This window comes from Pinus tabuliformis, chromosome 3_1, assembly GCF_031772625.1.
Source record: "Pinus tabuliformis cultivar Carrire ecotype Pingquan chromosome 3_1, CPIR1, whole genome shotgun sequence".
Lineage (NCBI taxonomy): Eukaryota > Viridiplantae > Streptophyta > Pinopsida > Pinales > Pinaceae > Pinus > Pinus tabuliformis.
Window position 1 is genome coordinate 703,206,368 of NC_142301.1, and position 13,674 is coordinate 703,220,041.

A 13,674-nucleotide genomic window follows, 5' to 3' on the forward strand; every position below is an offset into this window, starting at 1 on the left:
CGAGAGGCTACTATGATTGGATTTGACCTCCTATGTGACCTTAAGGAAGTGGAATCAACGAAAACATCAGACATAGTTATCCACATCAGCTTTAGAATCCTCAGGAGACAAGTCATCCACTCAGACAAGTTATCACTAGGTCCCACTACTGTTATGGACATCTTAGGCCTCAGTCGCTCCCATGCTATGGGAAAAAGAGTGTTGAGAAACCCAAAGTCGCTCACACAGGCTTGCCTACCAGCGACTAGAGACTAAAATTGTTAGTTCTGTGCCAGCGAACATGGGATTTAAGCCACTTTTTCAGGCCCAGATCCCAGGTCACTACCCAAAATGGAGTGATAGCTTAAAATCATTAAAAGTATAGGAAAAAAATGATGCCAAAGAAATAATTTGAACAAGACCTTAACCAGACCCCTACTAGCTATGACAGGAATTTCGCCAAACATATCATCAACATGTAACCTACAAGTGTAAACAACAGAATTAAGTGTGTGGATCTCATACTTATCTGAGAATCGCTATGAACCATTGTTCCCTCATGTCATTTGTTGAATTATCATCTATTAGGCCTTAGATACATTATCCATTCATTTACAAGTAAAAGCATGTTGAGAGCCATACATAGCTACTGTCATAAAACATACATATACCCAACATAATAGGGACAAAAATATCATAAACATATCAACCATAGAGTCCACATATACATCAGTACATTTACACATGAAAATCAAGGGAATGAATTTCTCATTAATGAATGCAATAAACCAACCGAAGATGGGACTACCACGATCCACCCGACCATAGAATGGTTGAGCCAAATTTCTCTTCAACCATTCACCCCCGTACCATATTCCAAGCATGAATATGGGAATCAAACTAAAATAACCAACCAGGTCATATCGAGGCTAAACCACCTCACCCTCATCAATAGAAACCAGGCTTTACTGTAATGCATTTTGTATCACTAGGCCAGCACAATGAACACATCATAATAGGCTTTACCGTGAACTCCACTTGGTCACTAGGCCAAACAAGCATGGATGCCATCGAATTTATCCACCTACACCATGAGGAATTTTCCTGTCTCCTAGCCTCCCAAGCTTTACCGCAATCCAAACCCGGATTTCTAGGCCCTAAACTGAGACCCACTCTCCAAGCTTTACCACATATCCCAAACCCAGGATTACTAGGCCCAACAGAGAGAAAACCACCTCTTGGCTTTACCGTATATCCTGCCATTCACCAGAAAGGATTCCTAGACCCACCGAGGCAACATAATCATGGCTTTATCGCAACCCATAGTCTGGCTCAGGGGTCACTAGGCCAGTGGATTTACCGTGATCCATAATCTGGTTCAAGGACCACTAGGCCATGTGCTCTATCATTCAGAGATCCACCCCACTCAACTTCGAATCCATCCAGTAATCCAACTCAACCAAAACATGAGAACCCCATCACACCATGGCTATTCGGAAATGGCAAGGCTAGGCTGAAAAACACTGTTACACCTGACAAAAGCCATGCCATGATAGAAAAGAACCACATGCAATGTCATGCATGCCAAGTCTAGCAAGAAAAATACACATGCAAGTCGATAACTGTAATGAAGCCTGTTGTAGTTGTTTGACCTTGCCTTTCCTTGCGTAATCTTTGATTCCTCTTGCCTTCTTTTCCTTTCTTGCTCCAATGCCAAAATTGCTCCAAGAAAACTCTAAGTGTCCAAGAGTGAGAGAGAGAAAGAGAGAATAATGAGAAAGCTCCAAAACTCAACTAACAAAAAGTTACCAACTGATTCTCATAAGCCTTTTTATGAATGAGGCCTTTATTTTCTTCATTTTCCATTATTTTCTTTCAATTTCCTCCTCACATGCAACATGTGACCTTTCACCTCCATTTTCTCCTAATTTCCGTTATTTTCATAAATAAATGTGCCAAAAATGCCATTTTTGCTTTCCAAATCCTTAGCCATTGCCTTTGCCAATTTCCTTAGCCATAAACAATCAAATGAACATCCACTAGGATGCCTTGCCCAACATTCAACTTGGAATAAGTGTCCCATCAACCATGTTTAGTATTTTTTCCTTTATTAACTTTTATTACATGGAATTTTCACCACGACTGTTACATCTACAAAGTGGAGTTCCCATCCAATTCAAGTGTTTGGAGGCACGTCAGGATCTAGGAGAATTCTAGGAGAATTTTCAAAGTGGAGCACCAACCCAATTGAAGATGTTGGAGGCATGTCAGGATCTAGACTGTATGGGAGCGTCTATAGAGTGGAGCACATGCCCAAGTCAAGACGTTGAAGACATTGTAGACATTGGAGGCCTGTCAAGTTCTAGAATAAGTTTGGGATCGTCTACAGAGTGGATGACATGCCCAAGCCAAGACTTCGAAGGCCCGTCAGGTCCCCCACGAAGTCATTGCATGTTTTTTATATTTGAAGTTGTCTTATAGTTTATTTGTTCTAGATATAAGGTACACATTGGAAGTTCTATGGTTATGGCCATATCCAATTCAAATCATTTGTGCTTATATGCATGGTTACATGTCAAATTCCAATATGGAGCACATTACATTGAATATGCCTTCAAACTTTTTAATTGTGAATATTGTCTAAAGCCTTTTCACCAACTTTGGGGTCATTTTGTTTCCGTTGAAGGTGTTCTTCAAATAAGCAGTATAAGCCTCTTTATATTGAAATTCAAAGTACTCACTTCAAATAAGGCCAATGACCTTTGTTTTTTAGGAGCCTATTATCTTATTTAATCCAATTGAGTGATACATTGAAATCAGGTGATATGATTTTTCAAAGTAGGCTTGATGGCTTGTTCCATCTTTCAAAATGGCATGATCACATCTTCAAAGAGGCTCAATATAGAGGGCCAAGTTTTCAAAAGCATTTAATGAGCAATATTTCAAAACAACCAAATGACCTATTTCCTTGTGTCAAGGAGAGATTTTGAAAGCATCTAACGAGGGATCTTTCAAAATGACTTGGTGGTCCATTTCCTCCATCATGATGATATTTATAAAGCACCTAATACATGATCTTTGGAAATAGTGTGATGGTTTATTCATTGCATTTTGTAGACCTTTAGAAAATGCCCAATGGATGATTTTTCAAAAATGGCCTCATGGTCCTTTTCTTCACATCTCTTTCAAAAGTGTTTGATGGACAATCTTTCAAATGACCTAGTGACCTTTCATTAAGGTAATTTTTAGGTCTAAAATGGACCTCCTAAGAAAAATGTACAACCAAAATAAACTTTGTAACAACCAATAGGATTCAATATAATGATGTCAACCATGAGGGATGATTCACCATTTTGGAGTAAAAAATAAAAGGATTAAAAAATAATAAAACTATTTTTTTCAGCTCATATTTTCAACTTATTTCCCTAAGGTTTTTCTCAAATTTTGAGCGGGAGTACTCGTTGGATGCAACATTTAATTCCTCATCTAAGAAGTACCCAAGTTGCATACTTTTGATGGACCTTGCTACACAAAAAATGAGAAATACATGAACAATCGTGATTTCAATCATGTTTTTAATGTATTTCTCATTTTTTGTGTAGCAGAGTCTATCGAAAGTATGGAACATGGGTACTCCTTGAATAAGGAATCAAATTATGCATCCAATGAGTGTTTCTCCTCAAAATTTGATTAAACCCCTAGGGATATAAGTCGAAAATACGAGTTGAAAAAATAGTTTTTTTCTTTTTTCTCTCTAATATTTGATGATGTAATCTAATATTATTTTATTAATTTTACTATTATTTTATAATTTCCTTAGGAGGTCCATTTTATACCTCAAAATTCCCGTAGCGTTCCTTACATTGGGTTAATCTTTTAAATATCCTTACAGGAAATATTTTAAAATAGCTTAATGACATATTTCCTTCCATTAGGCAAATATTTCAAAAGTGCCCAATTAGTGATCCTTAAAAATAACCCAATGACCTATTTCCTTTCTATCCAAAGGAACTTTCAAAAGAGTTCTTTGGATCAATCATTCAAAGGGAGGAGTCACAACTTTGTGTTATTGAAGTAATACCTCAAATGGGCCCAATGACAAGGGAGTTGTGCGTAAACTCTGACCCACATATTGTGATTTAATTTGAATTGAAATGAGTATAGAAACCCAAAAAATCAAGTCTACAGAGAAGTGCAATTTTTTTACTATTACTCAAATGTGGTCATGAAGAGAGATGGTTACATGGAAATTTTGTAACATTGTAAAGTTGGAAATATATATATATATATATATATATATATTCAATTTGGTTTCAAAAGACAAATTGTTATCCTCTCCACTAAGCTCAAATCTTACTTATAGCCGATCACTCCTAATGAGTCAATTGTTTTTTAAAAACTCTTTTTGAGTTGTGAGTAATATCTCTCTCACTTACAAGTGGGTGTATATATATATATATATATATATATATATATATATGAAAAATTACATGTAGTTTCTATTCTACAAAGACTGAAGATGCCACCTGTTATCACTCAAGAAAAAATAGTTTAAATTCTGAACATCAATTTTTTAAATTTGTCAAAGGGTTGGTGTCAGTTTTGGGCCTAGTCTTTTAATCTTGCTTTAGAGTCTTGTTAAGAGTCTTGTTAGTATGTCAAATGGGGTCAATTCTCTATTTTAGTCCATCACTGGTCTCACACTGCACCTAAGCTCCATATGTCAATCCTATTTCAAAGTCCATAGCGCAGAAACCTCGGTCGAGGTGATTTCGTAGCGCAAAACACCGATTTTTCACTAACTGCGCTACGAAATCGAGAATTCGTGCTGATCCATAGCAAATCTCACCCGAGCTGTCATATTTCCTGTAAGAAGTTTACGGGGATAGCATGTGCAAGGTCTTACATGTCGGTCTTGACGCGTGTTCTGTAGCCTTCAAATTTGATTCTTGCCTGTACTATTCAAATCGGGATTTCCATCCAAAACCAAATCTGAAAATTCTCTATTAAGACCGAAACTTCTGATTCTGGTTTCGATTTGTGATCAATCTGGCAATATGACTTCTGGGAAGAACGGGCTCTTGCCACCTTCCTTTGTTTCTAATTTTCAAAATGTCTTGAAGAACAAAAATATAGAAAAACCCCCAGAAGAAGATAATTCCAAATCTCAAGGAAGTAAATGTAGTAAAGGTGCTTCAGCTTGAAACGGCTGCAAGTGCTGCTATAAGTTTTTGATCGTGCAATTGGTGTCAATGTTCCAAGATCACGCTTTCCCCCAATGAAGGCAACTTCAGATTTACTACTTGTGCAGTCTATTTTGTATAAATTAATCATGGTTGCTGATTTTAATGTTAAAGTTGTTCAGCAGGCATTACTTAAAATGCTAGAAGGAACAGTTGTACATGTTCCAGAAAAGGGAGCTCGCAAACATCCTTGTGGTGATCATATTCAGATCGATACAAAGGATATTCCCTTTATATGTGGCAGGGCTTTCGTGGATCTAGAGAAAACGATTTCTGAGAGACGGCAAGATTCTTCTATTGGCTTTGGAGCGCCTGTACGAGCTAATATGAGGGCTGGTGGCCTGACAAATGCTGCGGTGACATCATCCTTGCTAGAGTCGGTTGAGAGTAGTGATCTTATTGCATATGGCTTAATACCAGAGTTCATTGGACGATTTCTTGTGCTTGTTAGCCTCTCAGCGTTGACTGAAGACCAACTTGTTCAGGTGCTCATGGAGCCTAAAAATGCACTAGGAAAGCAATACAAGAAAATGTTTGAGATGAACAATGTGAAGTTACATTTCACTGAGGATGCCCTTAGGCAGATTGCACAGAAGGCAATGGTCAAGAGTACTAGAGCCCGTGGTTTGCGTTCTATCCTCGAGATCATTTTGACAGATGCCATGTTTGAGATTCCGGATGCAAAAACAGGGCTGGATTTATTTGCCTATGTTAGCAGAACTGCCGATAGAAATGCTTGCTTGTGCTCGTATTGGTGTTGTTCATTCGGTTGTATTTGCTGGATTTTCAGCAGAGTCCCTTGCTCAACGAATTGTAGACCGCAAACCTAAAGCACTGCTAACTTGTAATGTTGTCCGCCAGGGTGCTAAAGTTATTAATCTGAAAGAAATAGTAGACTCTGCACAGGTGGAATCATCTAAAAATGGAGTTTCTGTAGGTGTCTGTTTGACATATGCAAATGAGTTTGCATTAAATAAAGAAAACACACCATGGAAGAAAGGAAGAGATATCTGGTGGCATGATACAATTCCAAAATACATGACCGAATGTGAAGTTGAATGGCTTGATGCAGAAGATCCACTGTTCCTTTTATATACAAGAGGTAGTACAGGGAAACCAAAAAACTGCATCAGGCTTGCGTGCCTTAGCACGTCTTGTGAACTTGACAATTCTGGATTTGAAGATGTGCTCAGGGATTCATGGTGGATTGGTGCATCCAAAAGGGCTTACAAACTTGAAGGAGCTGAAAATTTCTCGAAGTCTTGTTGCTTTGACATATCTCAACATAAAGTCATGTTGTAGATAATGCATTAGACTGTGGTTTGGTGAATACACAGCAGTTTCGTAGCGTGCTACAAAACTGCTGAAAATAATGCCCAACGCACAGCAGTTTCGTAACGTGCCATGAAATTGTTGTAGCTACATAATTAAAACTCAGTCAACCAATTTTGAGGGACTGAGGAGAAATTTTTGAGAAAGGAATCTTTTCAAAGGATCATATAACAGGTGCCAACATTCAACAAAGGAAGAAACAGGTGGCAGAAGCTTATATTCGAACCCTAAACTTTTTTGTTATAAAGTGACCAAAATTACTATGGTTTAAGATATGTCAGACAACTTGGAGAGGGTCTTGTCTTCACACATGGAAAGTGTTGACAGCACATCAAGGACGTGGCATTTTGATATATTTTTTCATAATCAAAAAAGAATGGCATGGCTCATTGGTTTCAAATATCATTGAGGAAAACTGAAGGCAGATAAATAGGGGCAATTTCCTACCTTTCAGGGGCAATGGAGAAGATGTGACATTAAGGGCAAGCAGGCAGCTACAAACACCTACCTCAGCCAAAACTAAAAATACCACTTTTCAAAGAGTGAGAATGATTGTAATTAAGGCTATTATTAGCATGATATGGAGTTAGACTCCTATTTGACTTAGATCTCTTAAAAAGTCCAGTTAGCAGTTTGTTACATTTAATAGGTAGTTAGAATTTGAATAGGTGTCATATCAAGCAGAATTGGAGTTCCCCTCGGGCTGGAGGAGGAAGCTCAGTCTTGTAAAGAATTCTATATATAGCAGGAACAACAATGTACTCAGGAGGAGGAAATTCTCAAAGAAAGAGAGAACTTTGTGTTATTGTATGTGACGGTATGTTTTCAGGATAATATAAGGAGTTGATTTCACTACTCAGGTTTCAGCAAGGGTTTTTTAATGTTTGATTTTCTTCATGGTCTCTTTCCTATACTTACTTGCAGTAGTACAGATACATGTTACTTAGAACTCGTTTGAAGATGCTCTAATTTCCTTCATGTATTTGTGGGTTGTGTTCATACACTATATCTCTGTTCTACTTCTATGTGAAAGCCCTCTATGCCCTGACTTCCATGTGAATTTAATCTCATTGTTGCACTGAAACACACCTTGACTCCATGGCCCAATGAATAGTTTCTAATTGTGTTTCCACCACTCACATTTTACCTTTGTTTCACAAGAGTTAGCCATCTTGATCATAATCGAAAACCTTTAATCCTTTGAGAGAGCCCTCTCAGGTTGGGGAGGCTAAACCTCAGCCAAAAGTAGGTTTGAAACAGTTACTTGAAGTCTTCCTGGTCTGCAGCCTTCCAGGGCCTGATTTTGAGATAACACCATACATGAAAATCTAGCTCTCACTAACTTAATTGTTAAATATAAAATCATTGTTTGTTAAATATTTTTCAATATAATACAACATATGCATAATGAATTTATTTTTCCAAATAGATATAAATGCACCATCAATATTACTAATTGAGACATTTTTATCTCTTGCAAGTGGTTCGATCAACTTCTCCCCATAAAATTTGAACTAGTATTTAATAAGAACTAAAGCCCACACAATCTAATTAATCTACACCTCATAAATATCTATTAAATTAATTACATATACATATATAAATAAATATAAAATTTAAACTTACACCAATTTTAATAGATTGAAAATACCATACTTAATATAAATTACACAAAATTTTTAATTAAAAAATTAAAAAAAACTTTATATAATGTTATAAAGCTTTCTATATTATTTAGACCATTAATAATGAAAAATATAAATATACATTAAAAAAATAATTAAAAATTAAAATAAACTTAAAATACACATAAATTCTACATATTGAAAACTTTTGATTTTGTCTTTATACATTTGATAGATGTATATATTAAAATGTAAATTTGTTAAAATGATAAGTACTTAAATATAAATTGAGAGCTTCAAAGATTGGAAATTAAAATATAAATATAAATTTTTATTTAAATTTTTTAAAATAATAAAGAGTTTAAAGTTGTAGAGATAAAGAATTAAAAAATAAAGAAAATTTTTAGAGTTAAAAATATTTTTTTTGATATTTTTAATTAAATTTCTTAATAAGTAATTGAAAAAATATTAGATAGATTTTTAATAATAAATTCATTTTTTTGGTACAATTAAATATCAATCTAATAAATTTATAAATATAATAATACTAATAAATTTTAATGTAATTTTTTTAAATTTAATTTAATTTAATTTAACCAAAAAAATTTCGAATGTTAATTTACATTAAATTTTACCAAGATAATTTAATAACTTAAAATAATGATATTTTGTAACCTTAAAATGTGAATTTTGTGATTTATGATTAATAAAAAAAAATTCCAATAAAATCACTTATCAGATTTTATGTGGACGTTTGAACCACTTATCGTTGTACTTATGCATCATAAAATGAACCATCTTAACATTAATAAATGAAATATTTGAAAACAATTTTAATTGCAGGAAAATGTACATCATAAGCATCGTGCATTGAGCATTTGACCACTTTATGAGCACCTTTCTTCACTCGCCGGGTCTTCTTGCCTTTCTGATAGTTCGCGTTCGCTTAGTTGCTGGGCTAAATTGGGCGGGATCACTCTGGCAGCGTCTCTGGCTAAATTGGGCGGGATCAGTCGTGCAAGTTCCCCACTAAGTCTGGGAGTGTCTCCAGACTGGAGCACCACCTCAGGTCAAGTCTTTGAGGCCCGACAGGTTCCCCACTGAGTGTGGGAGTGTCTGCAGACTCGAGCACCCCCTCAAGTGAAGACTTTGGAGGCCCGACAGGTTCCCCACTGAGTGTGGGAGTGTCTGCAGACTCGAGCACCCGTTCAAGTGAAGGCTTTGGAGGCCCGACAGGTTCCCCACTGAGTTTGGGAGTCTCTGCAGACTGCCGCACTCGGTCAAGTGAAGACTTTGGAGGCCCGACAGGTTCCCCACTGAGTTTGGGAGTCTCTGCAGACTGCGGCACTCGGTCAAGTGAAGACTTTGGAGGCCCGACAGGTTCCCCACTGAGTCTGGGAGTGTCTGCACACTGGAGCACCACCTCAAGTGAAGACTTTGGAGGCCCAACAGGTTCCCCACTGAGTCTGGGAGTGTCCGCAGACTGGAGCACCACCTCAAATAAAGACTTTGGAGGCCCGACAGGTTCCCCACTGAGTCTGGGAGTGTCTGCAGACTGCCGCACTCGGTCAAGTGAAGACTTTGGAGGCCCGACAGGTTCCCCACTGAGTCTGGGAGTGTCTGCAGACTCCCGCACCTTTTCAAGTGAAGACTTTGGAGGCCCGACAGGTTCCCCAGTGAGTCTGGGAGTGTCTGCATACTCCAGCACGAGCTCATGTAAAGACTTTGGAGACCCGACAGGTTCCCCACTGAGTCTGGGAGTGTCCGCAGACTCCAGCACGAGCTCAAGGAAAGACTTTGGAGGCCCGACAAGTTCCCCACTGAGTCTGGGAGTGTCTGCAGACTGCCGCAGTCGGTCAAGTGAAGACTTTGGAGGCCTGACAGGTTCCCCACTGAGTCTGGGAGTGTCTGCAGACTGGAGCACCCCCTCAAGTGAAGACTTTGGAGGCCCGACAGGTTCCCCACTGAGTTTGGGAGTGTCTGCAGACTGCCGCACTCGGTCAACTGAAGACTTTGGAGGCCCGACAGGTTCCCCACTGAGTCTGGGAGTGTCTGCAGACTGAAGTACGAGCTCAAGTGAAGACTTTGGAGGCCCGATAGGTTCCCAATCGACTCTGGTAGCGTCTGCAGCTGCTTGCTCACCAAGTGAAGACTTTCGAGGCCCGACAGGTTCCCAATCGACTCTGGTAGCGTCTGCAGCTGCTCGCTCACCAAGTGAAGACTTTGGAGGCCCGACAGGTTCCCAATCGACTCTGGTAGCGTCTGCAGCTGGCACGTCAAGTGAAGACTTTGGATGCCCGACAGGTTCCCAATCGACTCTGGTAGCGTCTGCAGCTGCTGGCACGTCAAGTGAAGACTTTGGAGGCCCGACAGGTTCCCAATCGACTCTGGTAGCGTCTGCAGCTGCTGGCACGTCAAGTGAAGACTTTGGAGGCCCGACAGGTTCCCAATCGACTCTGGTAGCGTCTGCAGCTGCTTGCACTCCAAGTGAAGACTTTGGAGTCCTGATAACTTCCCAAATTCATTTGAAATAGTTTTAAGATAACGAGTTCTCAGAAAAACTTTTTCAAGATGCTTCAGTTTTCCAATGGACTTTGGAAGCTTTGAAAGGGGAGCATCAATATGCAACTCCCTCAATTGCAGAGGTGCCTGCAATGTTCACATGCATTATTAAAGTGAGTTTGAGCCTCTACAGCATTTTCGCATTGTGTCATACGATAACAACACGCTAGTACAACAATTCATACACTATTAAAAAAGGTAACTAGATCTGTTAAGAAAACAAATGACTACCTGAAATTCATGTTGCCAGAGTGTTTTCAGTAGGCCCCCCTCTATATGTAACACACTTAAATTATTTAATGGAATCGAGGGAGCTAAAGAGGACTTCAGACAGTGCTTCCAGCGCAGATATTTTAATCGAATCAAGGGAGCTAAAGAGGACTTCGGACAGTACTCCCAGTGCAGATATACAAGCGGCGGTAACTGTTCACTGCTGAATATTCCTTCAACAGAGTCACTTGCAATCCCAGACAGGTGCAACATGCTTCGATTGGACCTGCTAACTCCACGCACCTGAATTGTTCAACCCCAGCTGTTAGTTTTAAGATTTAAAAATTGACAGACAATTTTGATAACACGAAGCTATTTTGAAAGTCCGTCGAAAGCTTCAGAATACTTACAAATGATGGACGAGCCCTCTCTGTGAAGTGCCAAAGACGACGGGGATGTTCTAGACCTTCAGCTATATCTCTGCCTAGGTCTCGAAGGTGGTCGTGCATTCTGAGACAGTTTTCACCGTCCACCTCCACGAGGCATCTGTTTTCCAGCTTCCGAAGACCCAGCAACCCTTCCCAGTTGGATCCATCCCATACTCTTATAGCGGCATCCCTGTCTTTCCCTGTAAAGAAACAGGCGATATCTAAAAATATTTGCTTTTCCTCCTTATCTAGAGCATCATAGCTAATTCTAAGTGTGCTCCCTATATCTTCCGGAAGTACTTCGGAGGTTTTGCGCAATTGCGCATTCCAATGCTTCAAGTCATCTTCTCCACGAAGAAGCGCCCCAAGCACTTTAAGCGACAGGGGCAAACCATCGCAGACATTCAAAAACTTCTCAACAACTTCTTCAAATCCTACAACAGGACGGGGTTGACCGAAGGCATGCCAGCAAAAGAGCTCTTGCGAGTGCTTTACATTGAGACCTTTCAGTGTGTAAATGGATGACTCATCAATACCGAAGTTTCTAAGCACATCCTTATTACGAGATGTAATTAAAATTAAGCTACCTACATGAATAGTATCTATAACTGGTGCACATAATGCATTCAGATGATCAATATTATCAATATCATCTAAAATGATAAGAGACCGTTGAGAATCTCTTTTGAGCCTCTCTTTGAGCATCCCTGTGCCTTCAGCGACGCTATTTATTTGTGCATCGAATTTAATCAGCTCCTTAAGAAGGCTACTCTGCAGGGAAGGTAAATATCTGGATCTGACATCAAATAAGAAGCAAGATCGACTGTAATTTGATCTCTCTCGGTTGAAGAATTTTTTAGCCAGGGTAGTTTTCCCGACCCCGCCAAAACCTACAATTCCCAAAATTGTAGCCTTCTCGCTTTGCCGCTGCAGTGACAATTTTCTGTCCACATCTTTAATTTTTTCATCGAGGCCAGTAGGATATTTGGCGACGTCGAGAGGCAGTTTGCGAGCCTTTTCCACAACCTGTTGGACGACCTCCTGGACGAGCTGCGACTCTTCCCTGAACAATATTCAAATCACAGTTAATCGACTAACGAGAAATATCTAAATAAATAATCTGTTATATACTTATGAAGCCAGCAAAGTACAAAACTCAAATAATAGGGAGAGTTGGAGGGTCTTACTTGTCCTTCAGCTCAAAACCGACTATATCCGCCACAGCAGAAAGAGCATTCCTCCATTCTTCTATGGTCTTGGGGTCGTATCGTGGTTGACCATCAAATGTTCTCTTCCCTTCGAGCACGCCAAGATGTTGAGCATAAACTCGATCTCCGCCGCGCGTCCACCGAAGATCTGCGGGCTCGACTTTGTAGAAGACCGGAATTATTGTGGATCCCGACTCCAACATCTGTACGAGTTCATCGAGACACCATCTAGATTGAGCATAATTTGGAGAGAATATCGCCACATGAACAGTGGCTGTTCGAATAGCCCCTTCGATTTGGGCATCCAACTTCTCTCCTCTTTGCAGTTCTTTCTGGTCCAGAAAAACTGATAATCCGAGTTTTTTAAGGCGATTGTAGATATCTTTAGCGAGTCCTTCCTTCACATCAGGACCGCGGTGATTTAGAAACACTTGATACACATAGCTGTTGGTATTGCCCTGGGAGGTGGATGCGGAGGATGTTCCGTCACGGGCGGGGGTAAAGTTAACGTTTGCCATTGGATACAGAATAACAGAAAGTGCGCTGAGCCTCAATATTTGCGTCTGAAAGATTCAGGAGGGCAAGGAACTTACCAGCTGCACCTTTGCTATTATTGTCTGTGTATCAACACCCCAATGGTTGGGCACAGGATTGAAAACAAAACAGCTCTGGAATGTGGTTGATCACTGAGCTTCTCATTTCCTTGAGCAAACCAAGTGGCGATATATATTTGAAGTTATATCGTAATCTATCAGTTCCTGTACGCGTAAAGCGTTTGGAAGGCCTGCGTTCATTTCTTTGCGCAAATCTGCTTTACCAAAGATGTGATTCCTTCAGTTGGACCGGGACGGTGGGACCCAATCGTTTATGCAAACCAGCTTGCATCCACCAAGCCATGATATGATTCTTTGTGATGAGACGTGAAGTCTCCGACCTAAGATTCCTTCAGTTGGGACCCAATCGTTTATGCAAACCAGCTTGCATCCACCAACCCATGATATGATTCTTTGTGATGAGACGTTAAGTTTCTGACCAAAATAGGTGGCATCCACCGACATAAAAAGCAAGCGAGTGGGAGACTGGGAGC

The 13,674-nt window shown here is 39.6% G+C and overlaps 1 protein-coding gene across 1 annotated transcript; it reads right to left on the bottom strand.

Moving 5' to 3' along the window:
* Nucleotides 1-8,988: 8,988 nt before the first annotated feature.
* On the bottom strand, nt 8,989-13,461 carry LOC149189099 (disease resistance protein RML1A-like). The gene is made up of 4 exons (XM_089411762.1): nt 12,567-13,461; nt 11,362-12,442; nt 10,973-11,254; nt 8,989-10,828 (listed from the first exon to the last, which is right to left on the bottom strand). The coding sequence occupies exons 1-4, from the start codon at nt 13,103-13,105 to the stop codon at nt 9,245-9,247; spliced, it is 3,486 nt and encodes a 1,161-aa protein (XP_089267888.1). The 5' UTR covers nt 13,106-13,461; the 3' UTR covers nt 8,989-9,244.
* Between the last annotated feature and the right edge of the window lie 213 nt (nt 13,462-13,674).